The following is a 23,077-nucleotide window of genomic DNA, read 5'->3' as shown; positions in this document are numbered from 1 at the left end:
ATATGGACTTTAAGGTAAGGATTTGGGGTAAAAGCACAAATGGGCACATTTACTGTAAACACTACAGATTATAACTAGAAACCAGGTCAATCCATTCTCACCTGCTTATACCCCTGGTCTTAAAAATCTCCTTTTGTGATGTCCTGAAAGAACCAGTCTAACTTAAAACTCAGTCACGGATTGCCCTAATGAAGAAATACTCATAGGTAGACAAACAATGATGCTAAGCTGCTTTAAAACCGTTCCTATCCAGCTTGGAGTGGAAGCTATCCTGGTTAATAGGCTGTGCTAATTAATTGTGCTGCTCCGCACCGGGTGTCTTAAGTCTTAATGCTTCTGCTAATCCTTCCAGAAAGGTCTGATTTGTTTGGTGGCATAAACATTTATACATCTGGGAAGGGGGAAAAAAATTGTATCGCTATCAGTCCTGCCCTAACATCGAGAACTATAATCGAGCCAAGTTTATGGAATGTTTAAACTTACCTCGAAAAAACTTTTAAGACAGAATTATAAGGGCTAAGATAGAATTATTTTTCCTTATTAATTCATATTATGGAGACTGTTTTAATGTTGTGTATTGTGTGGTAAACATATAAAGTGGTTATGGCATAGGGGGCGTGGTCATGTGTCGGTCTGCGGGAGAGGGAGAGTTGTAAGGATCGTCACCTGGGTTATGAATACGCTAACACCTATTTCTGATTAAAGTGATGGTGGAGGAAGACCTGAAAAGGCACGCCAGAGCATCAGGCACGTGCAAGAGAAACATAAAGCAACACAAAGAACCCTTTGTTGAGTTGGCTATAAGCCGTAACATTGAATGAGAAATAAAGAAACTGACCTTAACTGTTCGCTGTCTCCTGACTCCTCAATTGCCAACGAACGTAGAGCCTTATCACAGTGGTATATATGTTCCAAAAGAGTAAGATTTGGGAAGCACGGCTGCCCAGAAGCTCTGTGATGCCAGCCGGAAATGGTTGCTTGTCGAGGGAACCCACGGCGCCATGGATGTTGTCGATTTCTTTTCCCTCTTCTCTCTCTGTTCTCTCTCAACCCCTGTGTCCAAAACCCCTCCCCTTGTCTGTCCCTCCTACTCCCCCTGTCTCCCTGTGCTATCCACCCCTGGTTGGTGAGACCACCCTCTCGAGTTTGTAAGGAAGTCCTGGGCTGTTCTGTTGGAGCTGTGGGGAAGCCGGACATGGTCAAGATCGTTGTCCGGTGATGGAGATGGGGACACTGGTCCGGATCCCTGATGCTTCAAGTCAGGGGTGTATCGGATACCGGTAAGAGTAAAAGAGGATACACATCAAGCTTTGGATGATTCAGGTTGTTCTCAAACCTCTATCCACCAACGCTTGGTGCAAAGCGAGACATTGGATAGGAATAAATGGGTGAGGGTGAGGTGTGTGCATGTTGCCTGCAAAATAGTGTAACTGTGTGTGATATGCAATGGTATGGCAGGTGAGGCAGTGCCAGGGTCGTCAACATCTGCTCTGCAACATGATGACACAGATAGGGGAATTCCTGTACTCAGGGGCTTCCCTGAGGGGATATCCCTCTGGAGCAGTCGCATGATGAATACCTCAAGCCTGTTTTTGACCAAGTGAAAGTAATTGATGGTCAACCGCTCCAGCCTAATGTTACGGTCACATACCCATACTTTTCTATTATTTAAAAGCAGTTGTATCGAGTGACACAGGACACTCAGACCAAAGAGAATACAACGCAGTTATTAGTACCAAAAAGCCATTGTGAAACCCTTTTCCAGGCAGCTCATTATAACCCAATGGCTGGCCACTTAGCTCACAAAAAGACTTTGAACCGCATAATGGCCCACTTCTTTTGGCTGGGCATTCATGGTGATGTATTCAAATGGTGTGTGGCATGCCATGAATGTCAGTTGGTGAATCCGCCGGCCACTCCAAAAGTGCCATTGCGCCCTCTGCCATTGATCGTGGTCCCCTTCGAGAGAATTGTAATGGACCTCGTCAGACCATTAGAGGGCACACAGGCAATGATTTATATTAGTTCTGGTGGACTATGCAATGCGATATCCGGAAGTAGTGCCTATTCGCAACATCTCAGCATGTAGTGGTGCGGAGGCACTATTCAAAATTATTTTCTGAATGGGGATTCCAAAGGAAATCCTCACTGACCAAGGCACAACATTCATGTCCACTATGTGAACTGTACAAATTATTAGGCATTAAATGTATTCACACCTGTGTTTAACACCCGCAAACCAATGGGTTGGTTGAACGATTTAATAAGACCTTGAAAAACATGATTCATGTAAGTTCGTACATGAAAACACAAAAAATTGGGATAAGTGGCTCAGACCCCTGTTGTATGCAGTTTGAGAGGTCCCTCAAGCCTCCACCGGGTTTTCCCCATTTGAGCTGCTGTATGGGCGTAGGCTTCTTGGTGTGCTCAACGTCATATGGGAAGCTTGGGAGGAAGGACCTTCGAAGAGCAAAAAACAAATTCAATTCGTTCTTGACCTTAGAGCAAAACTCCACACTTCGGGGCAGGTAACACAGGAGAATTTGCTCCAAGCGCAAGCACGTCAACACTGAATGTACGACAGGCCCTCGACTACGGGAATTCACACAGGGAGATAAAGTGCTTCTATTGCTGCCCACTTCAAGCTCCAAATTACTCGTCAAGTGGCAAGGACCCTTTGAGATCGGAGGTCTCGATTATGAGGTTAGGCGAACAAACAGGGGAGGGGCACATCAAATTTACCACCTCAACCTCCTCAAACCATGGAGGGAGGCAGTGCCTGTAGCCTTGGCGACGGTAATTCCGGAGAGGGTGGAGCTCGGCCGGAGGTTTCTCACAAACAAAATTAATTGAACCCGGTCCCTTGTGGAGACCACCTCTCACTGTCGCAGCTTACAGACATTGCCCGGTTGCAAGCGGAATTCACGGATGTGTTTTCACACGCACCTCATAGAGCACCATATCGAGACCACCCCGGTGGTGGTGGTTCATAGCTGTTCCTGAACACAAGAAAAAGGCATTGCTTGAAATCGGCATAATACAAGAGTCGCACAGCGATTGGGACAGCCCGGTAGTTCTGGAACCGAATAGCGATGGCTTGCTCTGGTTCTGTGTTGAAAGTGAATCTGAAAGTGAACGCGGTGTCCAAATTTTGGTTTGGCGCAGCTCAATTTTACTCTACACTGGGTTTAAAAAGGGTTATTGGCAGATCCCTTTAACTCCAATATTCCGAGAAAAAATAGCTTTTTCCACACCGTTCGGATTACACCAATTCGTGACTATTCCGTTTGGTTTGTTCAGAGCCCCGGACACGTTTCAGCACCTAATGGACAAGATCCTCAGACCGCACATGGCATATGCCGCTGCATATCTGGACGATATTATAATTTATAGTAATGACTGGCGGTGGCATATACAACATCTGTCCTGAGAGTGCCGTGGCTGGCGGGACTCATGGCTAACCACAGCGATCGAAGCCTGCCCGCGCCCAAGACCAAAATGGAGGTAAGGACCAAAACGAGGGCTCCCGATCTGGTCCAGTGGACAAAGTCGTGCCAACAGGCTTTCCTTACAAAAAAAAAAGGGGGAGGGAGGGGAGGGGAGGGGAGGGGAGGGGGGGTAGGCAGGCCGGATGTTGGCCCGGCCTGAGTCTGCAGTGGGGTATGTGGCATGGGTGACGTAGTCATGTGTCAGTCTGTGGGTGAGGGAGAGCAGTAAGGAAGGTTTTGGTTACTCTAACACCTGTCTCTGATTATAGTGATGGCAGAGGGAGAACTGAAAAGGCACGCCAGAGCGGGGAGAGAGCACCATGGACGAGCAAGGGAAAATTAAAGCAACACAAAGAACCCTTTTGTTGCTTTGGCTATAAGCCATAACATTGAATGAGAAATAAAGAAACTGACCTTAACTGTTCGCTGTCTCCTGACTCCTCAATTGCCAACGAACGTAGAGCCTTATCACAGTGGTATATATGTTCCAAAAGAGTACGTGTGAGGTAGTATTCAAAGTGAATGTGTTCTAGCAATTAAAAAACGTTAAACGCAACACAATTGATGGAATAGAATAGTGTCTCGAGATACGTTTTTTTTTTTTTTACATGCCATCTTAAACAAAGCTGCGGTCAATGATGTCCGTCATGTTTACATTAAAAAGATTAAAAATGCATTCAGTGTGAATGGCTCTCCATTATTACACACACACACACACACACACACACACACACACACACAAACACACACCCTCTCAGCCATATAACACATTGATAACTCAGTCAGACACAACTATAAAGGCCAGTGATGCTAAAGAGCCTGTCTGATGCCTGACAATGAATCATCTCAGACATGCAGCATATTTTCTGCCCAGAGCACTGGGAATCAATAAAAGTAATCTGGAATGTGGTAAACAATTTCACTTTCTACTGGAGAGAGATGCTGGTGCCTCTGTATTTTTTGTCTCACATGGTCATTTAAAATCCTACCAATGAACAGCAGTGGGATGTGATTGACAAAGCAATGTGTCCCTATTCATAAATGAGGGGTTAAGATGTGTGTCTGCAAAATGACACTGCAATTATAAAAAAAAATAGGGGTACGTATTTGTCCCACATTTTAGATTTAAAAATAATTTGAATGTGAAAGGAAAGTGCATATCATTAGTTACATTGGTGACCAGTTACAGGTCCTGTAACTGGTCACCTTTTATTTTTTTATCAACTTTTTGCCTTATTTAAAAATGAATTGTCACACCGCAGGACAAATACAAATATTTTAAGTTTAAAAGTTAATTAATATGAGATCATAAAAGCTGTATGTACAAATAATTGTAAAATTGAGCAAAATGCCATTTAAAATAGTTTAAGGTGGAGCATGTCACTGCAAAACAGTAGTAGTATTTGATATCTGCTACCTAGATATTTCCAAGTTGAAAGTTTGTTTGCCATGTGTACAAGTCTGTGTACATCTGTGTATTTTTAATTAATAATTTTACTCTTATAGCAAGTGTCAAAGATGGATTGTCAGGGTTCATATTCCTTTAAGTTCATAATTTTAGCTTGAACAGGCAGACAATGATTGCAAGTTGACATCCAAGTCATTTTTGCCTTTAGGTTGGCTAGTACTATTACAACCAGAGACAGTTTGCTTGATTTATCTGTTATTGTGTGTGCTCGTTACCATGAACTACCAGTAGGGGACAGCACACCTATGCGCCATGGCTGGATGAGCACTGCTCTGACCAGTGTTGCCATGGAGACAGGGCCCAGTGTGATGCAGGCTAGTCTTAATGGAGGAAAACACAGAGGGCAGTGTAGAGCTGGGGACGAAACGAGAACAGAATACCAAACAGACAGATGCCTGTTTACAGACCTCATACCTGTCTCTCCCACACTAACACTTATACATAGCATTCTACAGAATAACAAGCTCTCTTGGTGAATTTTATTCCATTATGTTCATAAACACATCCTCACCCCTCTGGGTTTTTATGCTATTTGACTGCATTTTTTTATTAATTTCATTGGACTAAAACAACCAATTGCAGAGAGAGGACATTGTTTACTCATTTTGGAAGACCACTAAATAGTGTGCATGCGTTTGAGTGAGTGAATACAGTCAGATGCTCTCTTTACTCGTCTGTCAGTTACAAATTTGTTTTTCTAAGAGCCTTTCTGAACAAAGTTATATTTCTTTCATGCACAGACAGAGGAAAATGTTCAGGAAGTAGTTTGACTCAAATCCAACAGTTCCTTCATGTTCTGTCTCCAAAGACAATTGAGAAAAACAAGACAGTTCAAGACAGAGTTCCGTTACTGGATTTCATTTTTCCAAGAACTCTGTCCAGGTGTCGGCTGACAATGATGTTTTTGAATTGCATCAGAATCCACTGACACACATTAACGGCCTAATTTTTCTGGTTTAATGGATTGTTACAAAACACACTGTGCTTTAGTTACTTATGACGGCTATTGTGATCTGTCAGGTAATTGAAAATGCACCCTGGCAGCTTTGGTTTCCAGAACGTAGAGACAGTTGTCTTAAATACATGCGTGAATGCAGATACACATAAATGTGTTGGAATTGATCCAGTGTGCATTGGCTGCTCATGTTAAGTGGGCGTTTGCAGTTGGGAGCCTACCTGTATCTCTGCCAGGTGCAGTTGAGTTTGTGGCAATTTCTTCTCTAATCATCTACTGTATTTCATGTGCGATTTTGAGCTTGGATGCCAAACGGTGTTCCCCAATACACAAGCACTCACATTAAAGGGATAGCTCACCCAAAAAGGAAAATCCTGTCATCATTTACTCACCCTCATGTCGTTTTAAACCCTTATGACTTTTTCTCTTCTGTGGAACATGAGGAGGCATTTAGGAGAATGTTCATGCTGCTCACGTCCGTACAATGAACGTGGATTGGGACCAAGGGCTGTCAAGCTCCAAAAAAGCATCATACTAGTAGTCTATGGAAATGAGGTGCTTGAACATTTTGCTGTAAGTATCTCCTTTTGTGTTTCACTGCAAATAGAAAGTCAAATGAGTTTCTAAATACATGAAGGGGAGTAAACGATGACAGGATTTTCATTTTGGGGTGAATTGTTCTTTTTATGTACTGTACACAGGCTCATTGAATAACTTCTCAGACAAGGTTAATTAATTCTCTCTGAACGGCCAGCTGAAGTGGTACAGGAATAAAAGGTTCTGTTTAAAAACGGGCATTGATTCCCTTTTACACACTCTATGCTAACAGAAATACTCAAACTTGCCTAAATCAGGCAGATTCAGGCTTAGTTCTGTTCAGCACCTTAGCTGCTCATCTGCACACAGAATTATGAACACAATGAGAAACAAGAACCCAGTATGCCTGCAACTTGTAAGATTAGATTTGCACCACTAGGCTGCTGTAATTTCTGTTCCAGGCTCTGCATAAATTAGCAGAAAGTAAGCAAAATGCAGCAGTACTGCAGTCCTCAAAACTGTGATATGCTCTGAAAACTTGCTGGTGGAAAAAACAATCAGAACAATGCTTAAGAGTATAAAGGGTACAATGAGTCTGGGTACAGGGTGCAATGGTTAGTTCATTTGTGAGTTTTTATTTATTTTATTTTTTTGATGATGATCCAATAACAAGAACCATTCTTGCAACCAACGAGGACAAAACTATAAAAAATATGTTTATTTATTGTTTATGTATTATTTCATGTTTCCCAGTCTTTTCTCTCTCATCCTTTCAGACTTAGTATAGTAGGATAGTAAAACCTGAAACTTTTGACATTGTGGGGACATTTTGTCAGTCCCCATGAGGAAAACAGCTTATAAATCATACTAAATTATGCTTTTTGAAAATGTAAAAATGCAGAATGTTTTCTGTGAGGGTTAGGTTTAGGGGTAGGGTTAGAGGATAGAATATAAAGTTTATACTGTATAAAAACCAGTATCTATGGAAAGTCCCCGTAAAACATGGAAACCCAAGGCGTCGTGCGTGCGTGTGTTGGAATATTGTGCATAAATGTGATAATAGCAGTTTTACTAGTCCAAGATATGGTTCTTTCCCCTTTCCCAAGTATTTCTTAATCACATTTTCTTCACAGAACACTTTTTCCCTTAAAAAGGTGCTTTTTCAAACCACTCTAAACCCATTTCCATAATGCCCATAATAAGATTATATCTTGTAGCCTACTCGGGTGTAGAAAGTGTGTGGGGCTCTGTGAAAAAAGACACCCTAAACATCTAACATTCACTTCACTCACTCCATGTATCCACTTTTGAGCCTTTCTATTCAACAGAGTGAATAAAAGTTTAATAATTAAAGCATAATATAATATAATGTAATGTAATATAAAGGAGATATGTTCTAATGTTTTAAATTGTTTTTTTTGTACAAAAGTAAATAGAAACATTTATTAATATTACTATGAACTACATAAGCCCACTATGTAAAATCGTTAACACGACATACTGTATTCCCCGATTTTTTGGATGGCTCTTTATAGCCGAAAGAATTCCAGGAAGAATGGAAGCTGTTAGGGTGGACCAGCCCCATTTTTCTTGACAGTGGTTTTGATATTAACCATTCAACAAGCATGGGTTTGACCAGTGGTGGACAGTAACGAAGTAAATGTAATTCGTTACTGTACTTAAGTAGCTTTTTCGCGTATCTGTACTTTACTGAAGTATTTAAATTTGGGGAGACTTTTACTTTAACTCCACTACATTTCAAAGTCAAATATCTTTTTACTCTACTACATTTTCAAAATCAGTCATTCCTTTTTATTTATGAGTGGATAAAAACGTAACTGGTCAAACGAGTCACCAATCACAGTACAGCGCGCGCGCTTTGTTTTGAACTTGCCTTGGCGGCATCTACTAAGCGCGAACCAGGGGTGCGTTTCCCAAAAGCATCGTTAGCCAACTATGGTCGCAAGTTCCATCATTATCATCATAGTTCAACGAGTCGGTGTTTCCCGAAACCATCGTTCCAACGAACATTCGCAAACAGCATCGCAGAGTTGTGTGGTTGGAACGACAGCTCTCGACCTGTGGTTAGAAGCAGAGTTTCTTGTTATTATAACATGGGGGCTTAATAAATTATTATCTTGAGCCAAATAAGCAAGATGACATTCAGTACAATCAGTATCTTTTATTTAGAAGACATACAAATGTCCTTTATGTCTTTTAGTTTGTCAATAGATTTAAAGCAACCGTTTTTGAAGAGTGCGCATGTGTGAACGTGCTCTAGTGCGTAAGAACGAGCCTATGATTGAATCTGGAAATAAAGCAAATAACTGAGAAAAATATGAGATAGTCCTCAGATGACATGTCCGTAATTTATAGCAAAACATCTAGCATTAATTCGATTGCAAACAGATTCATTAAAAGTAGTTTTTACTCCACCACATGTGTGACATCATTAACCAACGTGGTTGAACAACCAATTTGCGACAATACGGTTTCGGGAAACAGTCGTGACTAGCAAGTTGATTTCTTCAACAGTGCATCGTACTATGGTAGTGGAGCAGCAAGTTACGTCGTTGTACGGGAAACGCACCCCAGAGCCGTTAAATATGAGAGTTGCGAACATAGACGGTTGCGACAGTGATCTCGCCGCCGCGCGGCCACGTGATTCGTGTAGCTCTCACTAGTTCCAAACAAATTGCGTTGCCAATGATTTTAAGCGGGGCAGAGAGCAGCAGCTATTATTGCAGCAATTTTCGGTAAATATTGACGCATAATGTACATTGCTTATTATGTTGACACTAAAATGACTTGCATATAATAGCATTTTTTTTTCTGGGGAGTAGCAGAAACACTGCATTAATACGTTTTTGTGTTTAATTTTGGAGCGAAATTGGCTGCTCCCATAACATAGAATATATATATATATATATATATATATATTCTATGTATGTATGTGTGTGTGTGTGTGTGTGTGTGTGTGTGTGTATGTATATATATATATATATATATATATATATATTTAATGGCGTTGTGCAGGTTTATGTGAATGTATCATAACATTAGGATGTTAATAATTATGACCATAGACACTCGAGAAAAATATATACAGTAAATACAGTAAATGTAATATACCTTATGGGAACAGTCCCCTTCCCTCCAAAATTAAACACACAAAAAATGTATTCAATTCAAATATATATATATATACACATCTGACTAATTAATGTCATTTTATCAATAGATTGGTGTGCCAAGAGTGACATTAGTCTTCAGGTAGACTGAGTTAAGCAAGAGTCTTGTGACAAATTATAATAGGACATTATGGCCATAAAAAAATCATAGTACTTGGATACTTAAGTACATTTGATGGCAAATACTTTTGTACTTTTACTCAAGTGAATGATTAAAGGCAGCACTTCTACTTTTACTTGAGTAATATTTTACCTTGAGTATCTTTACTTTAACTCAAGTACATGGTATGTGTACTTCGTCCACCACTGGGTTTGACCATGTAGTGTAGGTTTTTACTCTCTTTTCTCCCAGCATCTCTGCAGGGCAAGGGCTGAGATCGGTCAAGTTTTCATTTGGTTGGCCAGGGGTCCATTATTAACGTTGAGTCTGACTAGTAAGCAGCTAATTGGGAATAAAGTGAGTTTGGGATGATGGATGGATGGAGGGTGGTGGGTGTGTAGTCTGAGCCAGAGTCTGGCTGCTTTAGGTTTGAGTAATGACTTGCAACCTGTTGAGAGGATTAATTCACAGCAGTATGTCATGGTGCGAACATCAATGGCAGGCTGCACAAATACCAACTCAACAGGAAGCGATTTCTCACTTGCATATTATTCATTTTGTAGTTCAGAAAAGCGGCCTAATGGGTTTTCATTGACGTGTATTTTTAGACTTAGATTTGGCTCGATTAAGAAACAATCCTCTGGAGGTTCAATTAGAAGAGAAGAGCTCTTTTCTGACCTTCTTGCTTGAACATTGACTGGCAGAGCTGTTACTTTTTTCTAAAACTAATGGTTTTAAAACTAACAGCCTGCTATACGTGGTAGAGGTAACACAAACTGTGTGCTAAATGTATTATTTAGCTTACTGCAATGAGTGCAACTGAGGATATCTGCCTTTATGGTTCGCTTTTAAATCACAAGTTTGTTTAGTCTATTATTAGAGCCCTTGCTGATTTTATTGAAAGATTAAAAATCTAAAAATACTAGCTCAGGATAGGATTTGCAGACAATAGTAGATTTTATAATTTTTTTATAACCCATGAAATTTCTTTCCTTTGTTGACGTATTTCCTATTGAAGTTAGGAAGTTTCATCCCTTTTTATATATATATATATATATATATATATATATATATATATATATATATATATATATATATATATACTGTAGACAATAACGTTTAATTTATAGCTGTGAATCATGCTTTGCCTCTTTCTATTGATAGTCAGAAGTAGGTGATATAAAGGAGGTGGCATTCACATATTTGGTTAGACACAAATTTAGAAATACCCATATACACAGTATTTTTTTTCCTGGAAGACAGAGACTGCATATTTTTAACTACTAAAAGAGAATTGTTAACTTTTAGGAGTACACTACCTCTAGTCATTCTTATAGCCTTAAAGCTAGAAATGATAAAACAATTAATTTAAAATTCCACAGTGTTTTAAATTTTTTTGCTAAAATGATTCAAATGTTTGTGTGTATTTGTGTGTTTATTAGCCTGCTATATTTTTGATCACTCTTCTCCGTAGGTAATAACGTGCTGTGGGCTGAATTCTTTTTGTGGATAAAAAATACATTACAAAGAGACTCAGACCAGTTTTCATCCTTTTGACAAAATTTTTAATAAAAGTATCTGATTTAAATGTTTCTACAACATGATTATCTATTGAGGGGCTTAAATTGCTAAAAGTGCCCACTGCAAAAGCTTGCTTGTCAAACTTGTTTTGTCCTCCTTGAAAAGGCTGCTTTCATGCTGTCATGGGAACTTGGAGTCATTCAATAGCTTTGATCTTATAAGCATTTCATTCGGTTGGTTTATTTGCTCTCAAAATGCATTTTTGTTCCAATTATCTTTTTATTTCTCAGCCAGTGTTGAGCTCAGAAATGCTGATGAAGTAACAGACTTCTCCAGTCCACACTTATTATAGTCAGTGCTCTGTACAGGTAAGCCGCTTCTACCTTAACACCCCCCTGGAGGAAACGCACCACATATCACAACTGATTTATGACTAGCTGATGATTCTAAACTCAGATTGCACCTAGAAAGTATAGCAAAAAATTTAGACATCTTGATATAGGCCTGTAGGTTTATTTAGTCCTTGTCACAACCTGCTGAAAAGATCATCTTAACCAGCATGCATATCCCATGTTGGTTTATGCTGGTTAGTGCTAGTTTAATGCTGGTCTACATGCACCCTATTGCTGAGCCTGCACTGATGCGCACTATTATGCCAAGAAGTGACACTCGATACAGCATTACATCAGTGCCGGCCGTGAGGACTGAGGGTAGCATTTGGGATAGGGCCTTACTTTCTGCTGATGTCCACTGATGCTTTTGATTCCCCAAAGTTGGATATGTGTTTAAAATTGCAGTTTTAATCAACCAACTTGAGTCTTCAAATTGAGCAGGAAAGATGTACAGTAGAGAGAACTACGACATCATTAGGCCATAACTTGTCCTTTCTAGTCTGATCTAATGGAAATTATGTGACAATTATGTTTTTGCAAAATGACTTTGCATGGTTCCTTATTTGCACTGCAGCATTTCCCAGGTAAAATGTCCAATGGTTGGTGCTAAATGAGAGTTACATTTAAGATCAGTGATCTATCAAGTTTTAAATCAACAAAACCTACCCTAAACCTTATGCCTAAAACTTAAACCTCAACCTAACCGATTGTGTCATAAAAAGAAAATGTAACATGAATAGCCTAATGCAATTATTATGTCCCACTCGCATGCTCTGCAGGACTTGCATGCCAATAAGCTAATTGCACAGAATAAATGTATAAAATCAGCAGCCCTAGTAAAAATAGCATTATGTGATGAACAGTTGATACGTTTTTATGAACTGATGATAATCTACCATTTTGCCATTCATTTGTGAGAAAGTAAATAAAAATTATTGTTGTACGCCTCTAGTGATAATATCACCACCAAACGGCCTTTGGCAAGTTAGTCATAGAGGGTTTGTGAGAAGGCCAGTGTCGGCGACTGAACTGGCATTGGAGTGGGCACCCAGTGGAAACACATTAACACATAAACAGCTTTTGGCTATTGGCATCTCTTTGAAATGCTGCTGGGTAAGCGATCTGTGTTTTCTAAACAGATGGTGGAACTGAGGGTGGGAAATATTTCACATGTCCTACTCTATTGCTTCTTACACGGTGTTGTGGTGGCAGCCAGGTATCCCCATGAGTGTGAATGGAGGTGTGCAACTATGTGCTAAAAGCTGGTGCTAATATCTCATGGATTACCTTCTCACATCCATGCACCTCAATTAATACATTTATGAACATGTTAGTTATTATTTACTCATTCAGTGGCTTACTGTATTTATTTGGCTCATTACAAGACAGGAAAACACTTGTGCTGATCCATGATGCTATGTTTGTTTTTTGGTCTTATCTTGTTATTTTGAAGTGCACTACTTGGTCAAAAATATGTGCATTGAAAAAAATAAAAAGCTGAGTCAATTTAAATAAGTAAAGCAACCAGCTGCAAAGCATTTTTGAGTTTACTCAACTTCAGGGAGAGTGTACCCACTTAACAATTCAAGTTGGATTACATGTTGAATGAACTCAATACAATAGGTTCAGCAAACTAAAAAATGTTAATGATATTATTCAAGTAGATCTAAGTTAATTTAACTTGCATTTTGAAGAAAAGCTGGCCAAAATTTTCTATATTCTTGATATAAAAATATATTCTTTATTAAGAAGACTTGCGTTATACATAAAACCAAAATCTGCAATATCTTAGGAATGCTCATTATTTGTTGCTAGTGAAAAAGGAGTTACATTTTGGTCTGTTCACACCCAAAACCAATCAGTTCACTTCAGAAGTATTGCATTGGAGTCATATGGATTACCTTATGCTGCATTGATTTCCATTTATGTTCCTACGTTTCTACGACCTTTCCAATAATGGGGGGAAAAAACTGAGAGAGATGGATTACTGCAGTCAGAAGAAAGATGCCAAAATTTACTTTAACTCACTCAGCATCTGTATTTAAAAACCCATTGCAGCTGTGTTGTCTAGGTTTTTTTCTTTTTATTAATGCAAGGGTAATAGAACACAAATAATAAGATAAAACATTTACAGTAACTAATAAAATATTTGAAAATATAAAAAGAAAAAAGTTGGACAGATTTACTCTGCTAAATATAGGTGGAAATGCATCATTACAGTCTGTGAAAAGGGTTCAATAACAAGCACTAACAAGTGTGTAGGTAAACCATCAGACTTGAACAAGATGTTCCTGGTTCTGCACTATCAGGGACTCATTTTCCCCATTCAAGTCCTAGTCTGTGGTATAGTTAGTGTAAAGCAAATGGACTGTAAAAGACAGCCTGCTGAGATTTTGTTGGTTTTGAATCCATCAGCACCATTATCCACTAGCAAGGACTTTTATCCATTGGTGTCAATGCAATGGTTAAAACAGTTGTGTTTTTCCCTCAAAATGAAAATCGTGATTTAGGTCAGGGTAGGTAACAAAACATGAGTGCATTGGGGCGGCCTAGACAAATACGATGTCATTAATCGGTCCTCCACTGTTGTCCGAGACACACCCAGATATATTTGTATTGGACCCTGTTACACCTATTTAGCGCTGACCACTTGTGATCAGATCACCTGAGACGGAACTTAGTTAGTTCATCAACTAGGATAGTTGACCCATGATTCAGCAATATTAACATGTCTGTTTCTCTCTGTTCTGCAGGAAATAAACTCAATAAAGACTTGAAGCACTACCTGAGCCAGAGGTTTCAGAAATCCTCCCCTGACCACGAGCTTCAGCAAACCATACGAAACAACCTCTACCGCCATGCTGTGCCTTGTGAGTATGCTCTTTCTGTTTCTTTTTTCTCTTCAGAATACAGTCTATTCTCCGTCCGAACTACTTTACTTTTCTCTGCTTTACTTTTGACAAAGTTCATATGTAGAAGCTGTGTGCTAAAAAAATTACAAAAACAAATGATGGTTGTTTGTACTGCTCGTGAGACTGTGGAATGTGCAGAAATCCTTCTTTTGGTCGAGTAGGTGGAAGCCATGTGTGAATTTATGCAAAATGTTGTTTATATTGTGTAGATATGCTCTACATGATGTGTATACAATATCAAAAGGTTCAGGTAGTTTTTAGTTTCACATCTGCTTTTAGTAGAAATTGTGTTTACTACGTGTTACATTCTCATGATTTGACATTTCGGCTCTGTTCCAAAACCTAGAGAACTGCATATCTAGGTAGTATTTCAAGACATCATTGGTGTGCTCCTGACAGTAAGCTTCTTCCAATGGCAGGCAAAGTGAGAGAAATGATGATCCTAGATATGTATTTCTGACAAGTATAGGCACAGATTGATAAATGTAATTTTTTTATAAAATTAAAAGTGGACTGTTTTAGCCTTTGTGTATGCTAAATATTTTTATTAGGGATGTGCACAGTTACTGGTTTTAACATTCGGTTAACGGCAAGATTTCATAAACTGTTAATCAGTTTTTCATTGGGAGTCTGGACGTGGGAATATAGAATGTTTATTGCAATGGAATTTCCTCAAACTCTCATTAAAACAGCAGCAAATAAAGTGGACATTGGGTGAGCTATGAGCCTAAAAAGCATAATATACAGATCTTCAAATGATAAAATCTCACATTAAAGTCAAACAAAAATAATCGAAATGACATTGCTTGTAAATGCGCTCTGCCCTGGCAAGTTCACATCCATCCGTGAGTGAGCGAATGCAAGAACTGTCATGCTGTGGTTAAATAGCCTCTTCGGGGTGCTTTGATTTTTAAGTGGTTTAAAATGAAATGGCATTTGTCTGATTATTTTCCTTAAAAATGCACACCAGAGCAAAAGGGGAAAAACACTTTATTACCATTTATGAAGCACTGAAACTGAAAGGCAACTTGAAATCATTTTTAATGGTGTAGCAGTCACATGAAGTCCACTTTGCAACCTGAACTTCTTCAGAAAGATGCACAACGCAACGAATGAAACAATGCAGGTGTTTCATGATGCATGTATAAAAACAATTCTGATCTTGGTATTCAAGGAGTGTCACGAATATCGGCTATTCGTGCACATCCCTAATTTGAATGCTTATTAGAGTATTGCTTTGTTAGCTTAGCAACATGCTAATGTCAGTTTCCTATGCACGTCACGTGAGGAGTGCTATTTGCATGCCATGCAGAATTACTGCCTATGAAGAATAGTCGAAATCAGTCACATATGAGGTTCCATTTCAGGTACAATGCTGCCTTAGAAGGCAGGTGCCTATGTAGGCTGTAGACAACAAGACATTTCACTAGGTGAAATGTCTTAGCCCACAAACAAAAAAAATGTTTAGCCCACAAACAAAGTTCTGTGCCCTCTTTCACTCTACTGTATTTTTCTGCCGATTACCTTCTCATATTTACTCTGACTTTCTGCTTTAAGGTGTAAATAGTTTTGATAGGTTACATACAGTATAAAACCTGAAGCAGCACCCTCAATCTAGTTGAATGGTAATTTCTGGTCCACTTCAAACTGTTTGGAAGGTGTGTTGTGTGTCTCTTTCTACAGATAATGTCTCATCTGTAGACTGTCTCAGATTAAACACACTGATCCATTAGCTGATGTGACAGAAAAGTGAGTGGCAGTGTGTGTGTGTGAGTTTGAGAGAGTGATTGATAGACAAGAGACAGCCGGAGGGACAGATGTCAAGGAAGTGCTGATCAAAATAGTGGGCTCTACGTTCTACACATCTCCATCACTCTTTTATACATACTAAAATGCATCTGCGACCTTCCTGAAATCAAAGTCTGTCCATATACTTAAATGTGAAGGGGAAGAATCATTGGTTCAAAGGAATGGAATTGCATGGAACTGCAATCTGTTTTAGTGGCTCGACTGGGCCTGACATAACAACAATGGTGCGAGTTTGGTTATGGAATCTGTTTGAAAATTATGATTCTTTTTGCAATTCTTTTTGGTGATGCTAGTGGCACAGAAATGACACGCTTCACCTTGAACAATGGTATTACATGCTATGGACCTTGTTAGCAAAAGTCTTGTTTTTTAGCAATATCGATGTTCTTGATGTGTACTGATACACTAATGTACTTCATCACATGGCACACATCCTTGTTACCTACATCTTCACATTTATGAGATTTTGGTTGCAAACATCTCTTAAAGAAAAGAAATGGTTAGGAATTTTATATCATGTTTAATAGAACGGTTGGTGTCTAGCTGACAATTACCTGATAATCTTACAAGACATAGTGCTGATGTACTATGACATTGATGAGTCAAGATTGATCAGCATTTAGAAGTGTGAGGGTGGGTGTGTTTGAGGGTCAGTTTGCGACTATGCATGAGGAATCTGGACGGGTGCAGCTGCCTCTTTTGTTTACTGATGGCTGGAGCAGCTAGTTGCCTCACCATGTGGTCAGTGGCTGGGAGTGTGTGTATAAGTATATGTGTATGTTTGTGTTGGGGGTGTAATGACCGGCTGGCTAAGTGTGACTATAAGCATGTGTCCCTGAGACAAGACTGTCATGAATCTGTACACAGAAGCAGATTTAGTAGCTCTTATTATGTGCAACTTCTGCTTATTTGAATATAGATAAAACAGTAGAAACCAAATCACTATTGCCTCACAAAATGAGTCAGTGGTACTATGAATTTAGTCGAATCTGTGTTACTGGGTCGGTAACACTGATTGGTAAACTGCTCTCTGGAATACTTCATTCTGATTGGTCAATCACAGCATTCTGCCATCAAATATATTTTTGTAATATTAATTTGTTTCCTCTGACCAACTGATTGGATATAAATCCCTTCCCTTAATTAGTTGTAAACTTTCTCTAAGTAATTTCAGTATTGTTAAAATTATGACCATTTTAAATTTATAAATTTTAAATGTATGTACTCAGATGCAGTGTATTTACAAATCCTACAGATTTATGAGAAAGCAGACAAAGAGTGTGTTTACATGCACACTAATACTCTGAAAACTACCATATATCAGCTCAATCAAAAAATAAGACAATGCAAGAAACCGTGTTATCATGAATGTTGAAATCATCCGGTTATTCTCTGATTTTGACACTTGCGCACATTGAATAAGCTGGTAAGAATGCCAGTAAAGGTGTTTACATGCACAGTGAAGTCAGGGTAATGGACAAAAATCGTCATTTGCAGACTGATTAAACCATTTATATCTTTATCCTAAAAAATTATACCGAGGCGTTTACATGACCACACAGGATGTAGATTATAATTCAAATGTGTGAACACGCTCAAATATGTGTTTCTTTGAGAAAAATGGATACAAGATGAATTGTTGCTCATATAAAAATGTCTTAATGTGAGCTGTACAGACAGACAGATGTCACTTTGCTTCTGTATTTCAGCCAGATTGTCTTTTCTTGAAGGAATTGGTGTTTTTCTCAGTTTTTTCTCCTGAAGGCAGTGAGAAGTAGGTGTATATTAAGTGCTTTTGTGTCCCTCTGTAAATTTGTATCTCATCGTTGTCCTGTGATGTAATTATGGGGAACAAAATGCTGCGCCCTTTGTTCATTCTGCTGTTTTTCCTCATTTCACGTTCATCTTTCACACTGCTGACACGTCAATGTAACAGATGCCTTTGGAAGAGCATCTCCCTCCCTTAATGTTTTCACATTTCCTTCTCAGTCCCTCTGTCCTCGTCTTCATCTAGTCTATTTAAGCCTCCCTGTGGTTAGCCAGCCCCTGCTTGCCCTCTCTCGCTCCCCTCCTCTTTCTTGCATCCCCCCTCCACACCCCCTCTCTCACTCCCTCCATCCCTCCATTTGTTTGTCTGTTCAGTAGTAGACAGCAGGATTGCAGCAAAGGACAGGTTGCTGCTGTTTTCTCGCCAGAAAGAAAGAACGGATTACTAGTGCACCTTTTTGGAGGTTAGGCTGCAGCAAGGCAAGTCTCTCTTATTTTTCTGCATGTCTCCTCTTTTCGAAGTCCCTCCTGAGATGCAGGGAAAGGATTAGAGGGTTATTGCTGGAAGTATGAGGCTCAGTGCATGCAGTGGATGGCTCATATATAGGCTAAAGGGTTGGATGGGGGTGGGGTTGTTGTGGGGGTCGGGTCGGGGTTGTAGCGTGGTTGAGCCAGGGGAAAGAATACTCAAAAAGAAAGCCAAGATCAAACACTTCATTCACACCTCTTTCCAAGGGATAGATGGCTCCTGCTTGTGAAACTTTCTCATCAATATGATTTATTTTCAAGCCATTGTCTGGAATCCACTTGGTTCACAGACCTTATTTTTCTCTGTGAGCGTGTGTGTGTGTGTACATATATATGAGTGTTTGTGTGATGGAATGATGATGTGGCAGAGAGTGTGCGGTGCATGGATGGGCCATCACCCTTGATGTAATGAGCAATGATCCTCTCACCACATGAACAAAAGTGCCCAGCGTCAAAGCAGTTCTGCGAAATTCAATTTGTCACTGCCCTTCGCACCACAGAGCATTCATATGCTGTCTCAGACAGGTGACTGCCCAGTCATATGCTGTCTTCTTGTGTTAGGCATCACAAACGGTGTTGCTAGGTAGATCTCCGCCTCTGAAAGAGTGTATTTAGGCTCCTTTTGTGACCTGTCCATTTGAAATTTTAATTGAATTTTTTTTTTGTGACCCAAAAAAGCAATCAGACAAATGTAGTACATATATTACGTCATTAATTTTACCTGATTGTGTTAACTTAGCATCCCCCTCCTTCGCAGTCAAACCGTGTAAACTGTTCGAGCTAGCTAATTAGCATTTAGCATGTGTGCTCGTCTGTCTGCCTACAAGTAACACACTTAAACCTCAGGCTCGGAGACAGTTAGATCTGAAGAGCGCCCTGGTCGCTAGTCAGCTGCGATTAGCAGACAGATGAGAGATAATACCTGCAGGGAGCTAAGGGCTTTCAAAAGGGAGGGTGAACATTCAGGCGATTTTTAGCATTGCCAGTCTTGTTTTGATTTTCTTTCTTCTCAAATTAGTTTTTTATTAATTTTATTTCAAACGGCACATGGTTTTCATCTAATGCTTTTTCCATCAAAATATTTGGGAAAACTTTGGATAAGGATTTCTCAGGGAATCATTCCTATCTGTTTGGTTTGTCTTGAGTTTTCAGGCTCCATTTTGATAAGTCAGCTCAAGCTGGAACAAAATCTGGTCTTGTTTTCTTTGGCTAACACCTTGTTCTGCATAGACACGTCTTGCGAGTTGACTCCAACACATTTGTCAGTCTTTGGCCTAAAATACCCATTCACTTGCAACACTTCTAAATTTGAAAGCATTTTGTGAATACATTTGCAAGTCAAAAGCACCCTCACAAAGTGTTGATCACCGTGAGAGTGGACAAACTAAAGACCAGCATCAGGCCTGTCCAGGGGGCACTACAATGGATGAGTGAATTTAAAAAGAGTCTTTGGGAACAAAAGGAAAAGAATGCCCTTCAAATGCCATTCCATTTTCAGGATGTCATCCCTTAGAGCAAGAAAGTCTAGGACCAGAGGATCTGCAGCATGTTGCCCTTCCATACTAGTCTCAGACGAGTTTTGTGATACCTAAAATATATTCAACGATGAACTCAATTGTCTCTCCTCCTCGTGGAATGGCAACTACACATTATTTCCTTCCTAATCACACTCATTATGAGACATGCATTCATTTCTCCATTAATTTATCAAATGACTGATGCAAATGGGCACTGAGGCCTTTAAGATTCTGCAGCAATTAAATGCTGATGCTATGCAAAATAAGTTCCTCCTGAGGTGTGCTTTAAATCCAAATCAATGGTTCACGGGGCTAAGAAGATGATTCATGCTGAGCTCCAACCAGAAATAGAAGATGCTATGCAAAAAAAAGTTCCTCCTGAGGTGTGCTTTAAATCCAAATCACAGGTTCATGGGGCTGAGAAGATGATTCACGCTGAGCTCCACCCAGAAATAGAAGCTAATGCGCAGGCAACATGACACTCTCTGTTCCTGTCATTACCTCTGGCCTCATTTCCTCAGGGTTTCATCTAGACATGGCTGTTTGTCGTTTTGCCACTGCAATCATTCAGAGTTTGAGAGAAGGAGAGAGATTAGCTTGAAGTATGGAACTTGTTTGATGGATGAGGGAGGTAATTTGGTTGAATGGCTATTAGTTGTCAAAAGGCCATCAAATCCAAATTCTCTTCTTTGTATTTGATTTCAGGTTCACTTGAACGTTTTGAAGCTTAAATAAAAGATGGGGAATGATATGTGAAAATCAACCTGGTCCATTAGCACTACAATTACTTTTATTCGCTTTCACACAAATCACGGTAGATTATCATTGCACTGACTCTTTTACTTCGATCCTCACACAATGCTATCTTTTGACACCAAAACACTTTCACTTTATCGCAATTACATGTCTTTGAACTTGCTAAAAGACATAGATACAGAGAACAGAGTAAAACAGAGTGAACAGTGGCGTCACACCACCACCACCAATGATGAGATCGCTCTGGCAAACCAGAGCGTCAATAATGAGATTGCCACGCAAGTCGCTAATATACCACCACCTCCCCCATCAACAACAGTGATCTCGCCTAGGGTGCCAAAATTGTCTGTAAACAGCGTTGTCGTTACGCTTGCTGGTTACCAGAACCATCCTACCTAATTTGCTCGAACCCGCGCACCACACACCCAGCCGGTGATGTTATTGGAAGACCGGATTCCTCTGCCACGCTTTCTGCCCAGTGTGTTTGTTATAGTGGTCTTGTTCATTACGACGTTAAACGTTTATCACCTTTTATTTAAAATAGAGAATCAGAGAGTGTGAAAGGTTTATCCAAAGGTTTATTTGAAAACTTTATTTTTGTAATTCTGTTTGGTGCCACTAGTAGCACAGAAATTACACACTTCACCTTTAATCTTAGAAATCTGTTTGTAAAAACATTTAATCGCTTTTAGTGCCACACAGTGGGCATATAACCTCAGAACTGCTACAATATGTGTAATAAATCACATAATGTCATTTAGTGAAAATCTCGCCACAGATCTTTTAAGATTTTAAGAGAACATGCTGGTGAAATGGTCAAGGCTGATGACACTGACGTGCATTAATAGTTGGTTAAGAAAACGTGATATGATAGTTATGAAATGGCAACAGCTAATTCATAACTTCCATATAACTTCCGTAATGGGACATATTCCAAAGCGAAACAGGACTTGGTATTTGAATGGATCATGAATCGTTAGCAGTAATATTTTGGTCAAGATTATGATTTCCTCACCCTCCTTCAGAGTTGTTTCAGCACCCTAGAAAGGTATTACTTTTTTCCTTTAGGACAGGGTTCCTCAATAGGCAGCCCGCGAGAGACAAATGTTTATCTCAGGGCTGCTCACACCAAATCAGTTATAATTTTGCGAGACAATCTTCCGATGAATTGTCTATACACACAGAATGCATAAAAAATTAATCTGAAAACAAATTCACCCATGCTGTACAGTAGACGGCGCTGTTGCTGTTCTACAAACATTTTTACCAGTGTCCTACCCTGCCCAGCTGTCAATGCTAGAGATGACTATACAACAAAATGTTCATAATTGTTTGAATAAATAAAACAGACTACTAATACTGAGAAAAAGAACTTAAAAAAATCGGAATATTTATATGTGACACTTTTAATATTAAATACTACAACAACAATAGTAGCAGCACCAAAAACAATTACAATTACATCAATGGCCGTAACCCTTGACTTTCCGTTGTTGACAGAATTTGGCCCTTGGTGAACTAATTTGGGAACCCTTCTTTAGGATAACATGCGCAATAGATAAGGCGCGATAAGAGACACAATTAGGAACATTTATTAAAAAAGTAAACAGGGTTTGTTCTGATTCAATGTCACTTCAGTTTTTCAAAAGTAAATCCCTCCTGAAATTCGTCATTTGTTAATTCGTGGCCTGCTTCTTATGGACTTAATGTTGAGGCTCAGTAAATGATGAGAAATGTGGTAGCATGACTTTGGCCAATGTGTGGTCACTTCAACCCACAGAAGCCCTCCACCCCCCACCCCTGCCTTATGCCCCAGTGTCCTGCTGGAGTTGAACAATATTATTGTGTGCATACATATGGCTGGCCTGACCAGCCCGATATTATCTGCTAAATCTCATTTGGTCTCTAATCCCCAACCCAGACCACCATTTGATTGCCTTAGTCACGTAATATACATGTATATGCTTGTGTGAGCAATAGAGAGCAGGTCCTCTGCAAACTTCTTGCTTGAAGGGGGAGTCATGTGTGTAGTCATGTGGTGGAGAGAGAAGGGGGAGAGAGAGAGAGGTGGGTGGGCGGAGGTGGATGAGTGTGAGCCTGAAGACATTTAGCTCAGATGGTGTTTGGTGTGTGAGC

General features: G+C 39.6%; 1 protein-coding gene across 6 annotated transcripts in view; it reads left to right on the top strand.

The window, feature by feature from the left end:
* LOC127633069 (membrane-associated guanylate kinase, WW and PDZ domain-containing protein 1-like) overlaps nucleotides 1–23,077 on the top strand; it is a 186,611-nt gene that overhangs the window by 80,231 nt on the left and 83,303 nt on the right. For all 6 annotated transcript variants that reach the window (XM_052111938.1, XM_052111939.1, XM_052111942.1 and 3 more), the window contains one exon: nucleotides 14,406–14,522. In XM_052111938.1, coding sequence (XP_051967898.1) covers nucleotides 14,406–14,522 — 117 coding nt within the window. The remainder of the gene's footprint in view (nucleotides 1–14,405; nucleotides 14,523–23,077) is intronic.

The sequence above is a fragment of the Xyrauchen texanus genome, chromosome 39, assembly GCF_025860055.1.
Source record: "Xyrauchen texanus isolate HMW12.3.18 chromosome 39, RBS_HiC_50CHRs, whole genome shotgun sequence".
Classification (NCBI taxonomy): Eukaryota; Metazoa; Chordata; class Actinopteri; order Cypriniformes; family Catostomidae; genus Xyrauchen; species Xyrauchen texanus.
Note: the sequence above shows the minus strand (reverse complement) of the source record. Positions and strands in the feature narration are given on the sequence as shown.